General features: G+C 39.1%; 1 protein-coding gene, 1 long non-coding RNA gene and 1 pseudogene across 2 annotated transcripts; all 3 read right to left on the bottom strand.

Annotated features, from left to right (window-relative positions):
- Positions 1-423: 423 nt before the first annotated feature.
- On the bottom strand, positions 424-2,412 carry LOC103417866 (L-type lectin-domain containing receptor kinase IX.1-like). The gene has a single exon (XM_070826801.1). The coding sequence runs from the start codon at positions 2,410-2,412 to the stop codon at positions 424-426; it is 1,989 nt and encodes a 662-aa protein (XP_070682902.1).
- A 4,429-nt stretch (positions 2,413-6,841) lies between these two features.
- LOC139198301 (uncharacterized) lies at positions 6,842-8,037 on the bottom strand. Its single transcript, XR_011583676.1, has 2 exons — positions 7,977-8,037; positions 6,842-7,071 (listed from the first exon to the last, which is right to left on the bottom strand). It is a non-coding gene; the product is annotated as an uncharacterized lncRNA (long non-coding RNA).
- A 2,928-nt stretch (positions 8,038-10,965) lies between these two features.
- Positions 10,966-13,077, bottom strand: LOC103440846 (L-type lectin-domain containing receptor kinase IX.1-like; annotated as a pseudogene).
- Positions 13,078-14,424: the final 1,347 nt, after the last annotated feature.

A 14,424-nucleotide genomic window follows, 5' to 3' on the forward strand; every position in this document is an offset into this window, starting at 1 on the left:
ACAATATCGTGCTACGGAGGAGTTTAGCTCGGGATGTGATGGAACCCGGGTCGGGATGTGACAAAACAGGGACTATGGAAGGAGCTTTACAAGACTTAGCCGAGATTCCGAGAGAGACTAAAAGTTGCCTATCCAAAATGCCTCGTACATGACCAGGGGCGAGAACTCCAACCTGCCTAATCCAGGCCGAGATGGACGATGCAGGCGTGAGAACGAAGGGGGTTTATCATGACGAACCAATAGAAAATTATTACTGACACCACAAACAAGATACTAATTCAGACATTATACACCCGATATCATACAACCTTGCAGCATGATGTAAGGCAGTCCTTTGAGGGGAAGAAGACGGGAAAAAAAAAACAAAACAAGTAGGGGTCTTGAAGATATTACGCATGGATGGAACTTGGTGATCGTACTACTTTAACGACCCGAGGTGTTAAAGCTCGAAGTTATAGATACATGAGATTCCGACTCAGCTACTTGTTGAAGAGGATGAAACGGCAGAGGATGGTGAGGTCGTTCTTCTGGAAGCTCAGGCAGTGGTGCTTCAAGCTGAAGGACCTTCACCACTTCCCCTGCTTTTGGCCTTCTCTCCTTGTTGTAGTGAGTGCACCATAACCCCACCATTAACAAGCGTTCCATTTCATACTGATCAAAATCCATTCGCAACGCCTCATCCGCTGCACCGAGTAGATTTCCCGCAACATATAGTTGCCAAACCCACTCATAAAGCGGCCCTTGGAAGCTTTCACCATGCAGGTAAGGCTTCCTTCCACAAGCAATTTCCAAGGCCACAACGCCAAAACTAAACATGTCCGATTCTTTGCTGGCCCTCCCTTCGTTTGCGTATTCGGGGGCAATGTAGCCGTGAGTACCTGCCACTCTAGTAGTGTGATGGGTCTTGGACCGGGACTGGGGATCTACAAGCTTCGCAACCCCAAAATCACCAAGCTTAGTTTTGAAATCATTGTCCAACAATATATTAGCTGCTTTGATATCCCTGTGAAGGACACACTGCTCTGCGCCTTCATGTAGGTAATGAAGCGCCAAGGCCAATCCTATCGCTATGTCATACCTCCGGTCCCATTGCAACGTTGTTCTAGGGCCAAATAAATGCATGTCGAGGCTACTGTTAGGCATGTATGCATAAACAAGGAAGCATTCGGCCTGCTCATAACACCATCCAACGAATTGCACCAAGTTTCGATGCATTACACGCCTTATTACTGTGACTTCGTTGATGAAAAGGCTCTCGTACTGTTCAGACTCAGCAAGGAATTTCTTGACAGCAACCGGGAAGGCTAGATCTTTTAATGTTCCTTTATAAACATGCGCCGACGCTCCTTGGCCTAGCCTGTTTTCGTCAGCAAAGCCGTTGGTGGCTTCAACTAATTCTTGGTAAGAAAATTCTTTTGGCAAGGAAAGGCTCTGAAGATTATGTGTACGGGGCACATGATTGGTGGTATTTCCAGCTCCACCAGTTTTGGTACTGGTACTACTCGTCCGATCCGTCATGAACCACCATATGGCTACGCCGAGGACCAACACGAGAGAAGTAACTGCTACAGCAATCAAAATTGGCCTCCAAATTCCCTTCTTTTTGCTATCTGAATCCAAACTTGAAGTGAAATCCCATGAATATATGACGTGGCGCTCATTGAAAGCGCCGGTAGCAGCTGAGAATCCAGTAGTAACGCGCTCTGGTAGAACCTTTCTTAGATCAACAACATAAGAAAGGGAAGATCTTCCCACATTGTGATCAGGGTCTTCCTCATATCTCCAAAACACGCTTAGGTTCTTGGTGGTAGCATTGTAATCTATCCTAACATGCGCAACCTTCCCGCTGTTGAAGCTTGCGTTCCAGCTTGCAGTAACAACTGAGGAAATTTCGTTTATATTGATCCCTACGTGTGACCCTGGAGGATCCCATGGGTTTGTGAAAGTGTCAAACTCCACCATTACGAGCTGGTTAGTGGACTTGGCAAAACGAGAGGTGGCGTTAAATAGTCCGAGATCAGAACCATTGGAGTCTGGCGGGATTGGGAAGTGAACTGGGGCAAGGAAAAAGACAAGTCCATCACCGAAGTTGGTGTTGTTAAGAGTGTCAATTGTGAAGTAGAAATTAGTAGTGAAGTCTGAGAGTGTCCCCTTAGCCTTGTCCCATAGGTGCAGAGGCCTTGCATACGTGGCCCGGCCAGTGCGGAATAATTCTGTGACAATGTTGAGTTCAATCACTCCTGACGAAGAAGGCACAGCGTCACCTCCATAGGAAATAGTGTCGTTTTTTGTTCCGGGATAGAAGTGAGTGATGTTGAAGGAAAGTGGATGGGCAAAAGTCAAGGGAAGGAAACAATTGATGATGATGAAAATGTTCAAGAGACTAAAATTTGACAGCCTTCTTTGATACATTTCAATAACTTTTCGTGTAAATTCGACAGAAAATTTGTGTTTCAATTCTGAACACATTACTGGCCTTTCGAATTACACAAGAGAAATCATTGATCCACTCGACAAATGCATCCGAAGACTTTGATATCAAATGTTGGGTTTCTATGAACATATATACTGTTAGCCATCAGCTGTGTGTTACGAGGGTATCAGTCTGTTTCATGGCTACAAGGTATGCACGATGATGACGAAGTTGAATCATTAAACTAATGACAGAAGAAACAGTCTAGCTCATTGTTTTTAATGAAGGTTTAAGAGAGACAAGAGACATTTTTCGTTATGTTTATCGACAAATTTGAGATCTAAACATGACAAAAAATTCGTAACAATGCATAAAAATAAATCATAAATAATCTCCACCAGAAATGTGCAAAGTTCTTTTCCCTGGACGAATGATCCAATGTTCGAGAAGCGGCAGCTGGACTGGATTGGCCACACTTTCAATATGCAACCTTGGACAGACGTGTTTTCAATGCAAAATTTAGAGAAAAGTCAACTGACGAAAGAGAGAGCAATAAGAGGATTCTCTTCCAAATAATACCAAGAAGCGGCATATCCGTTTGACCTTACCACTCATTTTAGTTTCTTCCATCTTTTTGTGATTTATAGCAAACTAATTACACTGTGATAAGCAGATACGTGAGAAGTGTTGTAATCTCAGTGTGGTATGGAATGGATGGGTGAGATTGAAACTTGAGTAGTATCTCTCTCTCTCTCCCAACGGTTATATTTTTGTTTTGTATGAGCTCATATGCTCAGTGTGCTGAGTTTCAAGGAAGATATTGCTGAGTCACATTCTCTATGATTTTTTATCAGAATTCCTTATCTTCTTTCTTCAAGCTTTCTTGAGTATTCCTTCATAATTATCATCATCATCATTCTCTATTTGAATCTAATTCACTAACCACTTAAATTTAAAAACTACAACTACAACAAATTAAATGTAATATAATTAAATATTTAAAATAAATTGTGAAAGGAACTACAACTACAACGACACCCATTATAATTGTCCTACATATGCCATGGGAGATGAATGAGCAAGGAAACATGCTTATAAAATGAACACCCCAACTTTGACCAAATCACATTTCTCAGCCCAAAAAATCTACACCCATAATTAAATATTTTTTAGAAAATTTTGGCCCAAAAAAATATATATATTAAATTAAATTCAACGGTAACTGGTGTCAGCTAGTCGTTGCTAGCTGGCCTGGCTCGGGGCTGGCTGGCTGGTTCTTTTGGGCCAGCCAGTTAGCCCTTTGGCCCTTTTTGTCCAGTGGGGCCCATGAGCCATTTGGCCTGTTTCTCAGTTAGAGACAGTTTTCAGACTATTTTCGGTCTTCTAACCCTCTTGACCCTTCGGTTGGAGATGACCTTACATGACACTTGTGAGTTGGATTTGGCAACTCTACCTTGCAGGAAATCTTCCATGTGTAGCTGACGAAAGAGTAGAAGTGAATTTTGATCGAAACAAAATGGAATGCTTGTTAGTTGTTGGATTATGGTGCACTCATCCCAACAGCGAGGGAAGACCAAAAGCCGGACAAGTGATGAAGGTTCTTCAGCTCGAAGCACCATTTTCGAAACTTTCACTTGACATGCATGATCATCCATTGCTGCCTCAACACCAACTGGTTCCTCTTAAGGATCTTTAATTTCTAGTTTTGAAGCTGTGAATCAATAAATTTGTACATCGATCGACCAAACTACTTTGTACAATCATTTTTTTTTTAACTTTAACAAAAAACTCCCAGTACTATTCACTTTAACGAAAAACCATATTTTGTCACATTTCGATCCGGGACGGACCACTTCCCGGGCCTGCTCCATCACCGTAGCATAATATTATCCGCTTTGAGCCCCGACCACGCCCTCACTGTTTTGTTTCTGAGAACTCACACAAGAACTTTCCAGTGGGTCACCCATCCTGGGATTGCTCTTGCATGCTACTCACTTAACTTCAAAGTTCCAATGGAACCCGAAGCCAATGAGCTCCCAAAAAGCCTTGTGCTAGGTAGGAATGGGAATATACATATAAGGATCACTCTCCTGGGCGATGTGGGATATTACAATTCATCCCTCTTAGGGGCCCGACGTCCTCGTCGGCACACTACGGCCAGGGTTAGGCTTTGATACCAAATTGTCACATTCCGACCCGGGGTGGACCACTTCCCGAGCCCGCTCCACCACCGTAGCATAATATTGTCTGCTTTGGGCCCCGAACACGCCCTCACGGTTTTGTTTCTGGAAACTCACACGAGAACTTCCCAGTGGGTCTCCGATCCTGGGATTGCTCTCGCACGCTACTAGCTTAACTTCGGAGTTCCAATGGAACCCGAAACCAATGAGCTCCCAAAATGCCTCGTGCTAGGTAGGGATGAGAATATACATATAAGGATCACTCACCTAGGCAATGTGGGATCTTACACATTCTTATACTAAAAAGTCAATCATGGTACTATTCACTTTACCCTTTATTTTGTCCTTATCGTTAAAACTCAAAGTTTTCAAGCATTTTTCATTAATTTTCCTTTTTTTTTTAATCTTTATGTGAGTCTTTGTATAATATCCTAATAGATAGAATTTTTTTTTTTGGGAAACTTCGACGGTACAAAAGGAATTTTATTGATATCGAAAAAAAGGATACAGCTAGTGGATAGGGTGTTGGTTCCACCCACATGTTACGCATTCAATACTCTCACATATTCTAAATTATTGTCATAGTTTCAAATCATTTTCCTTCCCTTAATAATAATAATAATAATAATAATAATAATAATAAATAAAAGACAATGTTGGAGTTAGCAATTTTCTTTGTTCATGCAATATGTCTTTTTTTTTTTTAAAGAAAATGAATAAAAAGGATTAGTCATTGTTCTACCATAATAGTCTTACTTTCTAAACTCGCACAAGACGGTCAAAAACCAAGACCTGGGAAACGCTTTTTGATAAAAGGAGGTTCAAACTTTCACCTTATTCAATTATTTCCACAAGAATGGGAGTAAGCTAATTTTTGATCATTTTTATTTTGTTATACAACGATGGTAGGGATCTTCTAATTTAAGGGGAAGTGAAATTAGACAAAGTCACATAACAAGTTAGCCATAATTAGATATCAAACGTAAATATTTTACATCTTTAGCATATGTATGAGTCAAATATAAAGCCATTTCACCCACAATTAGTTTTACTCAAAGGAAACCCTATAGGCCCAATTTTATTAACAAAACAAAAATTCCTTTTACATGTGTTCAATTATTATGTTTTCTGATTTTTGACGGCTAAGGCCTGCTAGGTGAGAAATATATAATGATTGATAATTTGTGAGTTTTGTTTTAATTATGTCTTAGCGTCCGACGAAGAATATATTATATATCCAAGAAATCAGCCGACCAAGACCAGTGATCTGCTGCATTGTGCTGCAGGGTTACGGACGTATCGATGTGTTTTTCCATGGAGCCAATGTTTGGTAAAATGCATACAACACCAAAAAACAAATATTTACCACCCGAAATCAACGGTGGTAATTTTGACTTTATTGGATTCGAAATCATACGACCAACACACAACAACAAAATTTTATCCTACTAAATAAGGTAGGCTGTAAGAATCTTACAATGTCATTGTTCTTGATTTTGCGTCAAGTCTTCACTAACGGAAACTGTTTGAGTAAAATTGGCAATTCTTAAACAAAACATCTTAGTCTGTAATGTCTTAGACTAGTACATGTTTTCTATTGTAATTATTTTAGTCTAAGTTTATCTCTCATGCTCTCGATCACAAAAATAAAAAACGTTGTATAGACATCCACTGAGATAAGTTCGGCATGCATACACATTCATCTAGTCTAGGTTTGAGTTGAGTGGGCTCTTTAGTTTAAATACTTTAGTGGATGCCCATAGTTTTGTTTAAATGAGAGTTTTAACGAAAAGTCTGCGGTACTCTTCACTTTAACGAAAAACCACATTTTTACACTAAAAAGTCAAACCTGGTATTATTCACTTTACCCTTTATTTTGTCTTTATCGTTAAAACTCAAAGTTTTCAAGTCTTTTTCATTAGTTTTCCCTTTGTTTTAATGCATGTTTACCATTTGATAATTCCGATTAGTTTTTTTATTTTTATCTCGTAACATGTCATTCCCAATCTTAAGGAATTTGGAATCAAGTTAAAGTCTTCTACTGCAGCTTATTTATAGATGCATTAGATTAGGGTTTGAGGTTGCGGGATTGTATCAGAATATCTATATTGAGTTTTGCTGTTCTCGCCGCACTCTTGGTTTCTAGTCATATACATTAGTATGGAAAATGTTCCTCGCCGAATTCTTTTTTTTTTGGGATCCAAAGGATCTTGTAATCGTGTCCGTTAATCGTACATTGTATGGTCAGTTTTCGTTAAATATTATTTATATTTAATTTAAAATAATTTTTGACACACCCCATCCCGAAGGAGGGCATGCTGGCCGTCACGTGAGAGTGACGTAACCATTTGCACAGTACGGAAGCTTTAATTATACAACTTCAAAGTTAATACACCCGAAGGTGCGTCCTAATTTGGTCCATTCTGTCAGAACCCCGCTGAATTCCTCGTAGTCACCACACCTCTGCAATTCTTTAACCTGGAGGGGCGCAAAACCAAAATTGAGTGGGTCAGTAAAACAAATCTTTTCAAATCCAACTTTTCTCAAAACATTGTAACCCCTCTCCGTAAAACTTGTATACTTTCCCAGAAATGTAAAATATAAATATACATATATAATCTCAAAACTTCAATTCACTTTTTCAACATTTTTTCATATCAGTTATGCCATGCCATGTCTAAATTCAACAGTTAATTATGAATGCATCAACAATAATCATATCAGGTGCAAGAAAGAAATCAACCGGAGGCCCTCTAATGGCCCTGTACGGTTAAACCTAGAGCTCAAAATCTATCACTCTCACTCTGCCGGAGTCACCTCTGTGACCTGTCCGGCCTTCTGCACATAAGTCGGAACCACCTAATGTAGTATGTACGACTCAATGGTTAATATTACGCTCTAGTGCTTTTCTCATCAATCATCTGTGCACATAATCTAAGGTCACCCACCAGTCGGAACCTCTCTAAATCTCTATACGACTGGCCTGTCGCACCCACTCCGCGTGGTATGTACGACTAGCATCTACTTGGATCCAAGGCGAGCGTGCGATGCGGTGAATACTATAAGCACTAAACCATGGTGCAGGATATGAGCTCAATATATATCATCATCATCATAACAGTAATTAAATACTCACCTGTGCGTCCACCGCACCAATTCATACATATGCATCATATATCAATTCATACTTTTCATATAATTTCATGCATGGCAATTCGATTCACATTTCAATGTACTTTTCATATACTTTCATGCATGGCATTTCAAATCATACTTTCATTAAATTTCAATTTCTGGGAAAACGTCAAGTATATATATATATATATATATATATATATATATATATATATATATATATACGGAAAACAAAACTGCCCACTCACCTGGAGTTCGCCCTACAACTCCCTAGCACAATACGCCAAGGCCTCATGACGATCGGCGCCTAAAACAATAATCAATTCCAACCTCAGAATTCATAGTGATAGAATATATAACTTATATAAAATACGTCACTACGTAGTTCGATCCGGAAGATCCACCACTCAGATTTTAAATCCATAACTTCCAGAGGTCCACAATATATCTCTAGGATAACATCCTAAAATTTCATTACCATCCAACGGTCGGATCTCCGTCAATTTCCAAAACTAAGTGACGGTTAACATTTTATTTTATGAACTTACAACTCCAATTTCGGAAGATCCGTAACTTGGATTCCCAATCCGTAAGTTCCAATAATCCTCAAATATTACGTATTACAACGTATCAAAGTTTGGTAACGATCCAACGGTCGGATCATCAATTCACATTTTCACCTAATGCGAAAACTATAAAACGTTATTTAAAGCACCTAACCAATAATCGTAATAACTTTCTCATACGGTGCTCAATTTGGGTATATGAATATACCAAAGTGATCTACTCGACGTCACGAACGTCGAAAAATTTTTAAAATAATTTTTTACTGTAGCACGCGCCCCCACGCGCACCTTCTTCCTTGCGAGTTCGCCGGACTGGTTTTTCTCCGGTGGCCGGATTCTGGGCATTTTTCAAATGCCTTGTTCTCCTTCGTTTCTCACCCATTTTCTTCGTATAATATATCAAAATGAAGCCCCAAACATGTAGAATCGCAATATACTACTTTTAAGCTTCAAAAACAACTAAATCTCACCGGAAAAGTCGAAGCAAAACCGGCCAAACTTGCAACTCGTGATCCCGATGTCCAATTCCTTCAAACGAAGCACTCCGAGCTTCCTTGGGACCTCACTAAGCTCACTGTGAGCTTGAAATTCCCTGAAACATCAAGATTTACGTGTGCATGAACAGTGCACTTTCACGGGGAGTTTAAAATCTAGGTTTTCCGAAGTAAAACTTACCTGAAATTGGTGTCTACGTGATCGTGGAGGTTCCAGGAGTTCGATGGTGGTCTTAACTCCGTCGTTGGTAGAAGTTTAGGGTGGTTTTGGAGTTTGTCCGTGTGAGTTCGAAGGAGAGAGACAGAGAATGAGAGATTGTGAGAGAGGAGAGAGAGAGACAGGGTACGGGAAAGAGGGAGAGAATTGAGGGGTGTGGGATCCTACCCAATCCCCAACTACAAATTCTAACATAAAATTTAAGTCTAAGTCTCCACTCTACTTACCAAATTTTAGGAGCTTAGATATAACGAACGTAAAAATTATACCTTAGTCACGTATTAGGGGCATTTTCGTAATTTCATGTCCTCGGAATTAAAAATTCCGGGACGGGCTGTGACAATTTTGATTGTACAATATACGATGAACGGATACGATTACAAGATCCTTATTTTCCTATTAGTATAGCATTCAAGAGCAACTACATTAGATAGTAATAATTACTTCGCTGTTACCATTGCGTTTTATAAAAGGTAAAAAGTTGTTGTCCTGCTATCATTTTTGAAAGGGGTGTGATATTCACACACCCTTTTTTACGTATCAAACATCCCTTTAATTTTTGACCGTTGGATCGGATTAATTGAAGAAGATCAAGGGACAAAAAACAACAAGAGGTGTGTGAGAAGTAAAAAAAGGTGTGTGGATAGCACATCCCTTTTTGAAAAGGTTTTAGAATCTTGGGCTGTGATGTCGTATATCAGATGAGTGCATCATCATTTCAATAAGAGTAAATTGTAGCAATGGTCCTTTAATTTTAACTCAATTGGAGTAATGGTCTATCAACTAAAAACTCATTACCATTGGTCCCTTAACTTTAATCTAACTAGAGAAATGGTCCCTCAACTTTAACTCAATTGGAACAATGGTCCCTCAAACTTTAACCCAATTGTAGTAATGGTTCTTCCAACATAACTCATTTTGACAAAATTCTGACGAAGTTGACGAAAATTACTATAGCTACACGTTTTGATGAGTTGAGGGATCCCAATTGTAGTAATGATCCTTCCAACATAACTTATTTAACAAAATTCTAACGAAGTTGACGAAAATGATCATAACTACACATTTTGATGAGTTGAGGGACCAATGGTAATGGATTTTTAGTTGATGGACTATTACTCTAATTTGATTAAAATTGACCTTTGCTACAATTTACTCGTTCAATAATCCTTTGACAAAGCCATTGATCTGTGCATGTGTTGAAGTTAGTGCATGTTTTGATTGTTATCATTTTAATCTACAACTGAGTTTTGCACAGAGAGCAGTATTTAAGCGTTGCGGCAGTAGTGTGTAGTGTGCGAGAAAGAAAATGAATTTTTCAGTCATGTGGTTTTAAAAGACAAAATTCAGTTTTTCTTTATTGATTTTCATTGTGCTTTAATCCGAGATTGATTATGAAAATGTGTTTTGTGATTTTCGTAATTAATTAATTGATTTTCAAAAATCATTTCGTCATGCATACATTATGCATGATCACGTTAGTATCCTACAAAGTTTGAGGACATGGTGGTTGACGCCTGCGTTAGTGTCGTGCCACTTCCACTCGAAAAGGCTAAAGAGAGATCGAGTAGCAAAGGCGCGGAGACAAAACTGCCTTCTAGTTGAGTGTCTAGCAAGATGAGTTTTGTAAGTCCTTTTTATATTCATTTCTCTTAGTGTTTGTTCTGGTTTGGGAGCCCGATGATTTTCTTAGTAATGGATTTTGTCTCATTAAATCCTACATACCGTGTGCAATTTTTATTTATCTTTTTAACTGCATATATGTATGATAATTTTATATGTGATGTGAATATGAAATTAATTTGAGAATTAAAAATTGAATTGGATTTTTAAATTAGAATCTATTCACCCCCTCGGTTAAACTAGTACCCATCCTAGAACTTTCAAAAACAAACAGAAAGAAGAAAAAAAATTATGAATCTACTAGCTCGATCGGTTGTATGAATCATACAACCATAGCTTGAAAATACAACTACTTAGTGATTGTATATTGAAAAGAAAAGAAAGAACAAGGAAAACTATTATGGGTTGTGCCATAATCATATATGATGATGAGGAAGGTGATGATCAGATTCGTGCATGTCATGTGGAAGTTCCGGAAGTGGTGCTTCGAGCTGAAGAACCTTCATCACTTGTCCGGCTTTTAGCCTTCCCTTGCTGTTGGGATGAGTGCACCATAATCCGATAATCAACAAGCATTCCATTTCAATTTGATCGAACTTTCTTTCCAATCTCTCATCAGCTGCAAATAGAATATTTCTTGCAAGGTAGAGTTGCCAAGCCCAACTGACAAGTGGCCCATGAAGTTCCCCGTCCTGGTAAGTCCTCCGTCCACAAGCGATTTCCAATGCCACAACTCCGAAACTAAATATGTCACATTCTCTACTGGCCTGCCCTCCACTTGCATATTCTGGAGCAATGTAGCCAAAAGTCCCTACGGCTCCTCTTGTCTGAGTCCAGGAACATGGATCGAGGAGCTTAGCAATCCCAAAATCCCCGAGCTTAGTACCGAAGTCTTTGTCCAACAATACATTAGCTGATTTGATATCCCTATGAAGAACGCATTGCTCTGCATCTTCATGTAGATAATGAAGCGCTGAGGCCAAGCCTAAGGCTATCTTATACCGGAAATCCCAACGCAGGGTTGTTTTAGACCCAAACAGATGTGTGTCGAGGCTGCTGTTAGGCATGTATGCATAAACAAGTAAGCATTCGCCTTCTTCGTGACACCATCCAATGAACTGCACCAGGTTCCTGTGTATTAACCGGCTTATAATCTTGACTTCGTTGATGAAAATCTTCTCATAGTAATCGGATTTTGCAAAGATTCTCTTGACAGCAATAGTGCAGCCTAGTTCTTGTAACATTCCTTTGTAAACATGTCCTGATCCTCCTTGGCCTAGCCTTCCATTGCTGGCAAAGCCATTTGCGGCTGCATCCAATCCCTTGTAAGCAAATCAATTAGGGAAAGCTCGTTTCTCGAGATCCTTATTTATGGAGGTGATGACATCCTTGGAGTAACTCTCAAGTCCATCGATCTTGTGCATTCGCTTTGTTACAACCAACCTACACAAACCCACACCAAGCATCAAAACTAACAAAGTAATACCAGCAGTTGCTGCTATAAACAATTTCTTCTTCCTTTCCGTATCCTTGGTTTTCTTACTGATCTCATTGGAATCCAAATGCGAATTGAATTCCCATGAACTTATAACATGTCGCTCGGGGCAAACTCCTGTGGCACCTGAAAAACCAATTGTAACCTGTTCGGGGAGAACCTCTCGTAAGTCAATACGGTGCGAAAGAGAAAAAGTACTGTCAATAACAGCAGGATTTGGGTTTTCCTTGTAGTCCAAAACACACTGAGGTACTTTGTGGTAGCATTGTAAGTTATCCATGCATTAGCCACCTTCCATTTGTTGCTGCTGAAATCCCAACTGGTGCTAACAATTGAAAAGATCTTATTCACATTGATCCCAACATGAGGCACGGTTGGATCCCACTCATTCGAGAAGGAATCAAACTCAACCATTACAATTTGGTTTTTCGATGGCACAAAATTTGTGCTGCTGTTGAACAATCCTAGATTACCACCAGCAGAATTAGGTGGAATAGGAAAGCCAACTGGAGCAAGAAAAAAGGCAAATCCATCACTCCATCTGCTATTATTTAGAGTGTCAATCATGAAAGTGAAATGAGTGGTGAAGTCTGTTAGCGACCCGCTAGCAGACTCCCATAAGTGCAAAGGTTGTGAATAAGTAAACCGTCCCACTCGGAACAATTGAGAGACTGTATTGAGTTCTACCATTCCTAAACCTAATGAAGGTCTGGCATCACCTTCATAGAGTATGTTTGTGTCAAGGTTGAACTGAGGTATAGCGAACGAAAGTGAAGATTTGGAATTAGCTCGACGGGCACAGATAACAGGCAGAAAATTGATAAAAATGAAGAGACAGATATAGAAATTATTACACAATGTTACCTGCCTGCAACTTATAAGAGACATGGTGACCCTTTTATACAGAAATGTACGTAAAATTCTGCAAAATGCGAAAAATCGAACAAAGTCAAGCTTACACAGAAATTATTCTGAACTCTGAAGTCAAAGCTTCTTGCTATAAATGCTCATGAGTTGAGAACTATATGAGGAGGACCAATGAAGAATCTCTCTCCTTTTTTCTTTAATATTTATTTGCATAAAAACGACATGCTGAATAGTACAGAGGAAAAGGAACCAATATAACAGACATCAGAAAGGGTTAGCCGACCAGTGGATTTAACAGCTTGTGAATTGGCAGTATTAATTCTATAGGGTAGTGGTTATGGACGATGACGATGACAACCATGAATCATCAGTAAAATTAAAATTTGAAAGAGAGCAATAGGAATGGGCTAACATGAACGAAATCCAAATTTTCAAATGCTATACTGATCAAAATCAAATATCGACCACAACTGTAGCAAGTTTTTGATAACACCTTGCTGATATCATATTTTTTTGGTGTCTCAAATATCATATTTTGATAACACACCTAGCTGATACCATATTTTTTTGGTGTCTCAAATATCATATAAAACTCAATTCCAAACACCCAACCTAACACAGTTTCTGACTAAAAGTATCTAAATTTAACAAGGAATCTAAATTAGAAAAAAGGACACGTACATGAGAAAATATACTCTGTATTTATCTAAAACATGTATAAAATTGTTTGTATGAATATATTTTTGTATATCATAGCGGCTGTACATAGGTAGGGATTTATACAAGAATGCGATGCTATTCTAGGTAAAGGAAAGCTAATTACAATCAATCACTATAATTACTCCAAGGAATATTGTGTCCTACAATCACTCCAAACCATATTTGTTAGTTGACTATTTATTTCCTTTAACACTCCCCCTCAAGTTGAGTGTGGATATCAACAACACCCAACTTGCCAAGATGCGAATGGAAGATAGGTGCTCTCAATGGCTTTGTAAACATGTCTGCTATTTGACGTCCCGTTTGCACATGAGAGGTCTTGACTTCTCCCCTCTAAATCCTTTCACGAACAGTATGACAATCCAGCTCTATGTGTTTGGTTCGTTCATGATACACAGGGTTTGCTGCAATATGTAGAGCAGCTTGATTGTCGCAAAACAATCTTGCTGGCTCAGGATGGTTTACACGCAAATCTTTCAATAAATTCCTTAGCCAAGTAAGCTCACAAGTGGTTGCAGCCATGGAACGATACTCGGCTTCTGCTGAAGATCTTGCTACCGTGACTTGCTTTTTACTTTTCCACGACACAAGTGATTTATACAAGAATGCGATGCTATTCTAGGTAAAGGAAAGCTAATTACAACCAATCACTATAATTACTCTAAGGAATATTGTGTCCTACAATCACTCCAAACCATATCTGTTAGTTGACTA

Source organism: Malus domestica, chromosome 08, assembly GCF_042453785.1.
Source record: "Malus domestica chromosome 08, GDT2T_hap1".
NCBI classification, from domain to species: Eukaryota; Viridiplantae; Streptophyta; class Magnoliopsida; order Rosales; family Rosaceae; genus Malus; species Malus domestica.